The sequence below is a fragment of the Vidua chalybeata genome, chromosome 2 (assembly GCF_026979565.1).
Source record: "Vidua chalybeata isolate OUT-0048 chromosome 2, bVidCha1 merged haplotype, whole genome shotgun sequence".
Taxonomy (NCBI): domain Eukaryota; kingdom Metazoa; phylum Chordata; class Aves; order Passeriformes; family Viduidae; genus Vidua; species Vidua chalybeata.
The window spans coordinates 27,028,307-27,040,658 of NC_071531.1; the positions used below are offsets into that span (position 1 = coordinate 27,028,307).

A 12,352-nucleotide genomic window follows, 5' to 3' on the forward strand; every position below is an offset into this window, starting at 1 on the left:
AGCCATTCCCCCCATGTCCTGTGACTACATGCGCTTGTAAAATGTTTCCCGCCATTTTTCTTGTAGGCTCCCTTCAGGCTCTGGAATGACACCATTACATCACCTCTTTTCCAGGCTGAACAAATTTAATTCTCTTAGCCTTTCCTCATAGGAGCAGTGTTCCATCCTTCTTAAAAGTCTTGGCCCTCCTCTGGACTCACTCCAACAGGCTGAAGTCCTTCCCATTACTTTTGTATATTATTTTCCTGTATTACTGTATACATCTGGGCTTGTAGAAAGTCATCTATATGCCTCATCTTCGGGGATGTAGTGACATGCAGATCATTAACATAGCACGTACTGATGTTGGTTCATCTTGCCTGTTTCAAGTTACCAAAACTCAATGAACTATTGATGAGAATTTTAAGAAAGGTCTAGCTGAGCTATGATCAATCTCCTAAGCCTTCAGCATTTATGAAGAATTTGCAAGTGCTACTGAATGCACACAGAGGTTTAAAACCAACACTGTCTACCTAGGATTACAGATGTACTGGAGGCTGATGTTCTCTGCACAAATCTTGATGTTTTAGAAAGCTGGCCACTGTATGGTAATTGGACCTAGAAGACTTATTTTAGATTGAAACCTAACATCTATGATACTTGAAATACCAGTTTTAAAGTGCACATTATCTGAAATATGAAGAGTACTGTAGAGTCCAAGAGAAGCCTGGAAAGCAAGTATTCTTAACAGGTGAGCAAACAAAAGTTCTTCTCTGGAGACAGAGAGAAGGATGAATGGTAGTTTTGGGAATGCCTACTTTCCTTGGTGGTCCTGTTCAGCAACAGGCCCCCTTGTCCATTGTAAGAGGACTCCACCTCCCTCTATTTTTTTTTCTTTCAGCCTGTCATGATAGAACTAGGAAACAATGAAGCATGAGGCCACTGGTAGGCACAGGTGAAAAGCATCTTAGGGTACCATGTGCTGCTTGCATCATTTCTCAGCTCCTTGTAGGGAAAGGACAGAGAACACTATCCTGCACAGTGGATCCATGCTGCCAACAAGAATGTGCTACTCTGTATAAGTAATTTTTTGAAGTGCCATTGTTAGTCAAGTTGCATCTCATTCTCTCAGTGAAGAGTCTTCCTTTTATGCTTACCTGACACACAAAGTCTGTGACTATTCTGTGAAAGCGGGAGTTCTTGAATCCAAATCCTTTCTCTCCTGTGCACAGGGCTCTGAAATTTTCAGCAGTTCGAGGTACAATATTTGCAAACAGCTCCATGGTTATGTGTCCTAAAGGTTCATCATCGGCAGAAACTTCAAAATATACAACAGGGTTGGTGTCCTTTGACAGTCCTGCTGCTAAAGACAAGTGCCCCTTCTGTAGTTCTGACAAGCTTAGCTGGCATTCTTCAAACATCTTCTTGAAAGAATTGGCCATTTCTTGGCTTTTAAATCTGACTGCAAATTGCTCTACTTTTACTTCACCATCTGAAAATAAATCCAAGAAGGTCTGTTTAGTTTCATCTTGTAGCAATCTCCAGGCGAAAACAAAACACAGAAACCACAGACCACCTAGAAAAAACAAAGACCACCTGAAAAAACTCACCAGCATAATCTGTGGCTGTCCAAATGAAAGCATTGTTTGATGTATCAGAGGGCACTAAGTTCATTTCTTTGGTGATAACATGGTTTGCACAGACTTTAAGAACTTGGTCTCTTCTCATTAGGACTCTATAGTATTTCTTCTGTGTATGGAAGAGTATTTTGATCTCCCCAACACCACGCTCCTTCCACTGAGTAACATCCCTGTCCCATCTGTAAAGTTTTGCCCTCTCCTTGAAGAGAATTTCTTCATCTTCTTCTCCAGATTTTACCTCCACCTAAAAAAACAGTACAGTAGACTGAGAACCTGTGATTTCCTACGAAGATATTAAATAAGTACATATACTTCTGAAGACTCTGACATATTATAATGTGTGTTCTTTTCACCAACACCCAATTCATCACACCAAAATGGGTAAAACATTTTCAGAATTTAAGAGCCACAAATTCCACTATTTGAGAATTACAGCACTGCAATCCTCCTTCACCATGCTACATGTAGTTGTGGTGGGTGTCTGTTGGTTTTGCTTTGGGAATGGTTTGCTTGGTTGGGTTTTGGTGGGATTTTCCTTATGTGTGGGGTTTTTTTTCTTTTAACAAAACTCCAAGACTTTATCAAGTCTTCTGGCAAGTTCCCCAAGTTTCAGGTTTGCTGAATGATGTGCACACTGAGAAGTGAAGATGAAGTACTGTTACAATTCCAGGAGTCACCTTTAGCACATTATTAAAGAATTCGATATTTGCATTTGAACAGAATAAACACCAAGTATACAAAACTTTGGCGCGACAGCCTCTCCACATCACTTTATGTATGCATTTACTGGCCTCTAATTCCCTTTTGTTAGCACTTCTCCAAAGACATGGAGAAGACATGGAACACTTGAGAGAACTGGAGAAGTATCTGACAAAATACTGTTTGTGAAACTCCAAAAGGGAAGCAGAGAAGAAAAGCATCATAGAAGTCATAATGTGACACACAGATGAGCAAAGGCACACCAAATTTTCAAGAAGTTGAAGGCACGTTACAAAATAGATCAGACAAGCTGTTCAAATTGAAGGACACCACATGCAGTTCCTTTGTACTCTATTTGCCTTGCTCAATAATTCTACTAATCTATAGTTGAATTTTATTATTTATGGAAAGGTCAGACAATATGATGGTATCATCAGAAGAGTCTGAAATGGTTACTAGGATAAAAACCAATCAAGACATGAATAACTGTGTGAAGTCTCAGTAAGTTATAAGGCTACCTTCAAAGTTGAAGGTTCTCTTACTTCTTGAAAAAGCATGTATTTTCAAACTAACAAAGTCAGTTCCCTTAGCCTTCATCCATTAGTGATGTTAACTGTATATAATTTTGCTTAGTGATTCTAGAAATCTCTTGCCTAGCTTAAAAATTCTTAGTTGGTATGGCTTTCACAGAACTGAATCTACAGGTCACTGATACAAAGCCATAGCAGAGTTGTATAAGCCTAGCAGTTATTCAGTTCCCCTTCCTGATGTTCAGCTGTGCTATATAAATGGTTTAGTTTTTATGAGCTATGTGTACAAATTTGCATCCTCATCAGCTCTCAGTCAAATTATAAAGAAATCACTTTTGAAGATTTTAACTGAGGTACCAGACACCTCCCCAGGGCAATGCTGTACTAGGATTTAGAAAAACAGGTGCTTCAACATAATGTAAAACATGCAGAACAAAGCACAGCAACATAGAAAGCAAAACTAGTTAATCAAAACATTTTAAAGCTTGCTGTGTTAGCAGAAATGTTTATCTTAATGTTGCTTTATATTCCAGAAGTCATCTTACCTCTGGTAAGGACACAATTGGCTCAAAGTGGATATCATCACTATGTACTACCTCATCATCACTACCACATTCATCTTCATCTTTACGGGTGGTACCTCCAAACACAGTTGCTCCTGTATTTGCCCATTTGAAGTTTTTATCTACAATTAAGAGAGTTATATTTTAAACTTTGGGTATTTTTTTTTCCTTTCTGACAAAAACTTGCAAAAAATTGTTGTTTCTAATGATCAACAGAAATTTTGTGCACAAAAGGTATATTATATGAAGCAAAAGTCCAGCTGAGATTTGTCTCAGAGACTAGCTGAACTCACCCTTTGAGCCAAAAGCAAAGTCTTCAGAACTTTTGGATGCCAGATCTGCAAATGACAGGCCTGCAGTATTGCCAAAACCAAATGACATGATTCTGTTTTCTATCAAACAAAAAAGAGAAAGTCAAAGATTTTTCTCTACTTTCTTAAAGAAAATTCATTTATGTAGTCACAAGAATAAACTGGAGAACTGTCTACAGCATTTTTTCCTCCCAATAAATTTAAAGTTCTAATGACACGTCATAATGACCATCAATTATGGTTTGAAAAATGGGTTCATGACTCTGAGTTTCGGCATACTACTTACATGCAGATCCACAGAGCTCGTATGGTATTTAACAGTAAACTAATGAAAGTACATCATATTTAAATTACACAATAGACACTAGCATTGTTTTGTTGTAGCAAAATTCAACTCAAAATTTGATAAATATACATTTTTACCAGTCTGGTACCTGTGTTTCTAATTCAGTATTGGTACTACTTCTCCCCACGACAGCAACTATGCTAGGTAAAGTGATCCACAGAAAAGCATAGTTTCCCACAAAAAAATCTTAGAGTATACCCCTGAGCTTACCTTGTGTTGACTCTGAACAATCTGAATCACTCTTTTTAGTTGACAAATCTACAGGTTTGTCTTCAGCTCGTGATGAGGTCTGTGATACTTGCACAGTTTCTGTGGTGGAATGTGATTCTTGACTGCTGGAACCTGATTGGACACGTACTGTCACTTCATCTTTTGATGGAGAAGGTATTTCTTCCTTACTGGTACACACGAAGTCACTTGAGCTTACAACTTCATTCTCCTGCAATTAATCAAAAAAGTAATGCAATAGCTAAATAAGTTAGAAGACCTTAGGATTCAAACCGCCTCCCCAGGAGTCTAAAAACAGTCCTTACAAAAAAAAAATAAAGAACACCAAAAGAAGTTGCTGTAAGCTTTCTGAAGTTTTTCATTACAGTTAACACATAAGGATGTTAACTTGACAAGAGACAGAAGTATCTCTGAAGTAGTCTGTTTTAAAAAAATACTATTATTTCCTGAAATAAAATCTCCTGTGTTGGCACACACTTGAGGCAGTACAAAGACACTAAAATAATTTTTTTGCACTGGATGTTTTAGTTCTAAAACTGTACTGTCTCACGCATATATGAAGTGATTGTACAAGTCTAATAACAAGAAGTTCAGTAAAGATTTAGCTCTCACTTTCATTTCTTGAATTTTAACTTCTGACTTTAAGTCTTCTAGACTGTCACCTTCAGTATCAGTACTGACACCACAAACAGATGTAGAAGGAACCTGCAGAGCTTTTGTTTCATCTTTCTCCTCAGGAGCTGGCTTCTTTTCCAAAGTAGCAGCACATTCTCTTTCATTGGTGAATTCACTTTTTCTTGCAAGGCCTGCTGTAAAGAATTAATGGAAAATAGCTGTGAAGGCAGCTACATACTGAAATAATTTTTAGCCCTGACATTATAAGTTAACTTCATAATAACCAGATCAACTTGAAGACAAACTTCTTGAGTTTCACAGACAGCATTACTGCTTAAACAGTGGAAGTGAAGACTAACTAACCTAACATGGGGCGACTAGAATTGAAAATACATAATCTGTGGTTTTTTTACTGTTATCAGGGAATTTCCATGCAATGATGAAGAATTTCATCATGCAGCTGCCACTACTACTAACTTCCTTCAGTATCTCCTCATATTTCAGCACATATCCTCAAAAAAACCCCAAACTTTACTTCTAGAAGTACCCACCCAGACTTCAAGTTATGCAATGCTGAAGTGTGAGACAGACACACATAAGCACACCTGTATTTGTCTACACCTGTATTTTTAGTATAGAGACCAAATAGCATTTTTTTTAGATTGAACAACAATAACTCACAAGCTTCAGTTGAGTAACTGCAGAAGTAGCAAGTATTCAAATATTTAGACAGCTTTCTCTTGAGCAGTATCATGCCAAGCTGAATTTTTCATATTCAGAAGGAACTCGAGATAGGAAGAGACTTTGATGTTCTTGTTTAGAGATTACCTGGAATGTACATTTCTCTTGCAGGTACCCCTTTACTGCTAACTACCAATTTAACATATTGAGCTTAACTCTGTACATTGAGATGCAGGTTTTCTACACCCAGCATCTCTGCTTCTAAAAACCATCCCAGGAAACATAAAATTAACCTCTACCCATGTGTCATTTGGATTCAGAGTTTACATTTCAGTACATGAAACACAATAATTAAAATTTCTTAAGACATACCTTTTACAGGAACTTGCCCTTTCATTTTCTCTTCTGAATCACTAGGATAGAGTCTTCCATTAAGTTTCTTAACAGCTGTTTCATAGTCTTCATCTTAAACAAAAAGAAAAAAAAGAGTAAGGCCTCAGGCACACTCTAGGTCAGAGAAGTCTGCTAAGCCCTTCCAACTCACAAGACTAGGAGGCATATGTAATTTTTGCTTATATTTTAAGAGTTACACAAGTCAACAAGTAAGCCCTCACTTCTTTGTATACATGCGCTCCAGAGTGCAGTTAGCACTTTCCCAGCCTAGACTGCTACAGATACATGGCACAGGCAAACATATTTCTTACTGAGTGATTTTATTAAGATGACCACTAAACAGATTTAGGAAAGAAGACTGAAGATTTTTTACATAAAAACTTGCTAGCTGAGGTAGGGAGAAGGAGGCTTGTCTGCTCCCATTTTCTGTTGAATACAATGTTTCAAAACTTCCATTTAAAGTATTAGCTGCTGAATCAAACAATCTTAATTACATGCAGAAAGGTTTGACAAAGTAAGCTTACTAATAGTATTAGGAATTGTCTTAGAAGAAAATTAACTCATTAGTATAGCACTTAGGGAACCTTAGATTGTTTTTAATAAAAAATGCTTTCTATTTGTCTCAAAATATTGACTAAAGTAGGTCTCTTGCTCAAATGCCTCTTACCTAACCACATGCCTTGGTAATGATGTCAACCCCCATAATACACCAAACAAATGCCCTTTAGTCACTCCTGGGCCTCCACCATGCTATTCTGTTTTAAAGACTTGCGTGTACATCTTTGGCCATAAAGACACTGACAGGATTACTTCCCATTGGCCCACACAAAAATATTTCAGTGTCTAATGGTTCTAACAGTGCTGAGTATCTCAGGTTGGAAAGGACCTATAAGGATCACCAACTGCAGCTCCCTGCTCCTTGCAGGACTACCTAAAACAAGCCATATGATTAAGTGCATCACCCAGACATTGCTTGGCCTCTGAGGGGTGTGTTGCTCTAAGTGCTGTCCTGGGGAGCTTGTCCTAGGGTCTGACCACCCTCTTGAAGAAAAACCTTTTCCTAATCTGAACTTCCCTGACAGCTTCACTCCATTTCCTTGTGTCCTATAGTTGAGCAGCAGAAAGAGGAGATCAGCACGTCCTCCTCTGCTGATATCCTTGAGGAAGGTTTGGACTGTGATGACATCACCCCACAGCCTTGTCTTCTCCCAGCTGAACAAACCAAGTGACCTCAGCCACTCCCCCTGAGTCTGGCACCCAAGGCTGTTCACCTTGGTCACCCTCCAACAGTTACATATCCTTCTTACACAGAGGGACCCAAAACTGCACACAGTGCTCAAGGTGGGGCTGCACCAGTGTAATGTACATCCTTTCCCCACAAAAAGGCAGTACAAATATGAATTTTGGCATTTCTTACCATCATCCTCGTCACTCACATATCCAGGCTTATTCTTGTAACAGAAGAATGTTGAAGGGAGCTTGAGGAAGTCAGCAAGAGCTCTCTGTTCAGGAGTAGGTGTTAACTCGTAAACTATTACAACCTCATCAGATGGAACATCATCCTCTGACACTGTGGTCTTCTCAGCTTTTTTACAGAAATTGAACAAACAATTAAAACAGAATAATTTCAGAACAGGAAATAACATTAACCCCACATTATTATGGAACCAAATTTATTCTAAAGGCCTATATATTTTCTGTACTGTTGATAGACAGGAAACAAAAATCAGACTTACAGGACGCAAGGACAGAACAGCAAAACTTACACACTGTTTTATCGCTTTTGGAATTCAAGCATTAAAATGAAACATGGCTGCAGCTTTTTATTATTAAAAGGATTGTTTAATTAAGTTCTCATGTCACATAAGAGACAACTAGAGAGAAGAGTGGCAAAGGTGACAAACAGAGGTAAACAAGCAAACTTCAGGCCTGAAAAAGTGAAGTTGTGTACAACAACCTATCCAAACAACTGAATAGAACTCATTTCAGATTACTTATGAGATAGCTGAGCTTTTTATTAGCTAATAATAAATTTACTATAATAGCTGTTGCTGAAACTTTTATTGTTAACTAAGTAAAGTAATTCTTAGTTTCACTATCAAATAAAAAAAAAACATTGCTTTCAGCCTATTTAACTAGCTTTTGCAGGATGGAAATATCACCATCAGTTGTATTATTTAGCTTTTTGTCTTCTTGCCTTCAACATTAACATTATTCCTTCCACCAGTATTGAGAACAGTGCACTATCAGTGCAAAGGTTAAAGGTGAAAGTAAAGTCTACAGCAAATTGCAGATAAAATATATGGCTGCAAGACAGCTTTGGAAACAAATATTTCAGTTTATTATGAGAGAATGGAAACAAAGAGGGAGGATATAGCAATTTAAACATCAGGTATGCTTTGGTTGGGGTTCTGCTAGTTTAGGTTTAGTGTTGTTTTGAGAAGAGGAATTTGGGGATAAAGGGCTGAGAAACAAATCTGTGAATTATTTTTAAGAATTACGTCATAAGCACATCAATAGCCACAACAGCTGTGGCTGTTGTGGCTAAAATGACTGCTTTACTACCTCAGCCTATTTGCTAACAGCCTATTATCTGTTCTCCAGATTTAATTTAGTCAGTATCTGAAGGTGGTCTCAAAAGCTTGCTGTGCTTTTCATTAAAAAATACTTTTGTAAGTCTGTGGCAGAGTGTAAGCAGAGGAAACCTCAATAACCAGCTAGAAACCAAAGTGGTACCCAGTTCCTGAAAAACACTGATTTTTCTGATCATACAATTTAACTTATCATTGCAAGAGGAGAAAAGGACATAGGAGACAGGTTTATAGACATGTACTTTGATCCTCTGAGACAACTAACACACTAAAATAAGTCTGATTATTAAAAGCACTTTTCATTACTTTTTACTTAATTGTCCAGTAGATTAAGAGCAGCATAAAGTAAAGTAACACCAAAATCCCAAGTACTGATTCAAACTTAAGTATTTTTTCAAAGTATTACTTCTTCAGTCTTTGCCCCACCTTTGTTTACAAGTTGATCATTTCAGGCATTTATATACCAGAGCTATAAAGGAACTCAAACCCACCACCAGCATACTCTTGTAGACTAATTCTTTCTGCTCAGATTTTTAGATCACAGTAAGTCCTCTGAGTCTGCAAAAAGTATGTGTAGGATAAAATTCCTGAATAGCAAATTTCTAAGTTCATATCATGACTGCAAGACATACATGTTTTCATACATCTTTTCAGAATCTTATCCAAAAAACTCAGTCACCCTAGCTGATTTAAGGATTAGAAGGACATATAGTACTGTGTTGTGAAGATATGCAGATGTCCTGCATATTACTATGTGTTTTATTCATTCTGGTTAGTTAAGTAAGTGTCTTAACTGGACTAAGTTTACATCAAGTTCACCTGAGGTTTAAGTGTGGAGCATTTAGTCCTACAACAAGAAGCAGCTTTCCTTAGGATCAGAAAATTTTCAAAAATTTATCTTTGAATATAACAAAACACTTCTTTCAAGTCAGGTAGATGGTAAAAATATGTGCTTTCTTTAATTTGAGCAGTAGAAATCTAGCTAGAAGCCATGGCAACAAATATACTGTTCCAGTGTTTTACCACACTCATTGCTCATCAGGTTTGACATCATTTAAAAAGAGTTATTTATCATGCAGTCTCTTTCAGTACCCTTTGGGCAAAATAGCTGAATAAGAGAAATACATTTAAGGTCACTTCAGATTAGTCAATAGGTAAAGTTCTCAGTGAAACTGATCTATCAAACACTGGAATAATAGCCTAGTGCTCCAAACATCTACTCAAAATGATAAAAGACTTCAACAAAGATTACTTTTGCAAACACCTTAAATATATCTTTACAGGCAGCCATGAAACAAGAAGCCACAAATACATGCAATATATTCTGAAAAGACCTGGTTTCAGGGTAATAGAACTAAAATTTGTGTAGATTTTTTCACCCAGAGTAGAATATGGAAGAAACAAAATTCAGGACAGTATCATGCACAACAGTTCTTTTCAATGCTGTACTGTATTTTCACTTTTGTTTGAACTGACATTAAATCTCTCTAGCTAGTCACAATACTGATATTTCCCCTCATGTATTGATCAATGAATATCTTCTGAATATAAGAGGAAAGCACTGGTTTAAACCCTAAAGCATGTAACAAGTACAGTAGCTTGTAACTGTCATGACTCAAACTTGTAAAGCACTGGTGTGGTTTAAGTCCAGCTGGCAATTAAGTGCCACAGAGCTGCTGGCTCACATCCTGTAACCTGGTAGAATGGCGAGGAGAATCACATTTAAAATTTGTAGGTGGAGATAAGAAGAGTTTAGAAACTGAAACAGCAGTGATATATAATAATAATATTAAAATGAAAAAGTAAAACTCAAGGAAAAACAAGTGAGGCACAATATAGCTGCTCACCACCTGCTGACCAATGCCAGACTCCATTCCCACACTCCTACTGGCCCCTCTTCCAGATAATTCCACCAGTTTATAAACTGGGCATGATGTTCTATGGTGTGGAATATCCCTTTGGCCACTTCAAGCAAAGCTCCCTCCCAATCTTTTATTTGTGTACCTCCTCAATGGCACAGCATGAGACAAAAAAAAGTCCTTGACTTAGGGTAAGCACTGCTTAGCAGCAACCACCACATCAGTGTGTAATCAGCATTATTCTCACACTGAATCCAAAACCCAGAGCTGTGCCAGCTATTGAGAAAAAAATTAACTTTATCCCAGCCAAAACTAGAATAAGAACTTACAAGAAGTTTATGACCTGACCTGAGAAAAACATAAATGTGTGGAGGTGCAGAACTACTGAGGTTAAATTTCTTTTGAATGCTGTTCTAGCACAACTCAGAAGCCACTCCCCAAAAGAAGTTCCCCATAAGAAAAATTCCTATCATATTTGTATTGGATAGGCTTGAAAACCTCATTTAGGAAGGACTTCTCAAAATCCTTCACTATTAAGTCAGAGTTCAAGGACCAAAAAGTTACACTGAAGACAATTATAAACTGTAAACAAATCACTAAAAATATAATCATAACCTAATTACCAGAAAAGTAGAAGTGAAGAACAGTCTTAAGTACCAGAAAGGCTTATTTTGTTTGTTTCTTTAAATACATCTCCCCTGCCATATGCCCCCAATATAAAACCACAATCAATGTGAGGTAGGAAAAGTTCTTGCATGTGTGCATTGGCACAGAATGATTAATCACTCCACATTATGAACTCCATATTATGAAAATAGAACTGAATTGTTCATAAACTCCATCCACAGGGATGCTTGAAAACACAGAGCAAGTGACTTTAGGTTATGTATACAGAACAGGAATTCAGTGTTCAAGTAAGAACAGCTTATCAAATGACATTTTGACAATTTGAAACAATGTAAGACACTAATACTGGAAGATCATCTTATGCAGACTAAAAGTTTGTTATTTAAAATTAAAATACTTTAAAAAACGTGTAAGTTGAGCATGCTTACAGCAAGCATACTTGCAAGCAGCACTGGTAGTAACATATAATCAAACTATAAGCTGTAACAGTTTTATTTACAGGGTCTGAATGTAAACAAATTGGTTACAAATTGGCAGAAGTTTTCTAGCCAGCTAAGGTGGACTTCAGATTATACATGAAGGTGGCTCTCACTTCTGTGCACTCTTTTTTTTTTGAAGTGCAGCAGTTAACAGTGACAATCGGGGAACTGAAGGGAACATTTCCACAGAGGCTAATAAATGCATTCAAGATCTTTACTGGATAAGCTGTCTCAAGATCTTCAAACTATTTCATTGATACAGAGTAAACCACATCAGGCACCACAAGACATTCTCTGAAAACAAAAATGTAATTTCTCTAGAAAAATGGAATTTAAGAGATCCAGTGTGCACACATCGTAAAACTGGGATGGAAAAAGTGCAGGGCACATAGCCTCAAAAAATAAGGCAAACAGAAGCCAAAAGCTTGAACAGGGCCATCCATTGTGCTGGCTCATGTAAACATACTAAGGGCTAGAAACATTCTTTAATAGGACAAATATAGTAGTCAGGCACACAATTTCATGTACTCTCCTTCAGCATGCATGTTAATTATAAGGATTACTGAGCCAGCTGCTTTGACCCAGCTGGGTTATTGCCCATGCCTGCTAGAGTGTTTTTATCACACATTCAGTGCACTATGTAAATACCTTTACTATCAGGTTGCATGGAGGATGTGCTTGTCCAAAAGGCCATGGGATTAGATTTAAAGAGGCTAAAATTAAATCCTAAAAAAATAAATTGTTGGTATATAAGTGCTTACCTGGAATTTTAAAAGGATAAAATAGACTTATCTATGCTCTGCAAGTATTC

General features: G+C 37.3%; 1 protein-coding gene across 4 annotated transcripts in view; it reads right to left on the reverse strand.

Annotated features, from left to right (window-relative positions):
• Window positions 1–12,352, reverse strand: part of RGPD4 (RANBP2 like and GRIP domain containing 4) — a 33,698-nt gene that overhangs the window by 1,696 nt on the left and 19,650 nt on the right. For 3 of the 4 annotated variants that reach the window (XM_053935591.1, XM_053935593.1, XM_053935594.1), the window contains 8 exons: window positions 7,403–7,570; window positions 5,965–6,057; window positions 4,909–5,105; window positions 4,279–4,507; window positions 3,705–3,803; window positions 3,394–3,533; window positions 1,590–1,863; window positions 1,137–1,471 (listed from right to left, as the gene is read on the reverse strand). In XM_053935591.1, the coding sequence (XP_053791566.1) occupies window positions 1,137–1,471; window positions 1,590–1,863; window positions 3,394–3,533; window positions 3,705–3,803; window positions 4,279–4,507; window positions 4,909–5,105; window positions 5,965–6,057; window positions 7,403–7,570 (1,535 nt within the window). The remainder of the gene's footprint in view (window positions 1–1,136; window positions 1,472–1,589; window positions 1,864–3,393; window positions 3,534–3,704; window positions 3,804–4,278; window positions 4,508–4,908; window positions 5,106–5,964; window positions 6,058–7,402; window positions 7,571–12,352) is intronic. The other variant, XM_053935592.1, reaches the window with a different exon arrangement.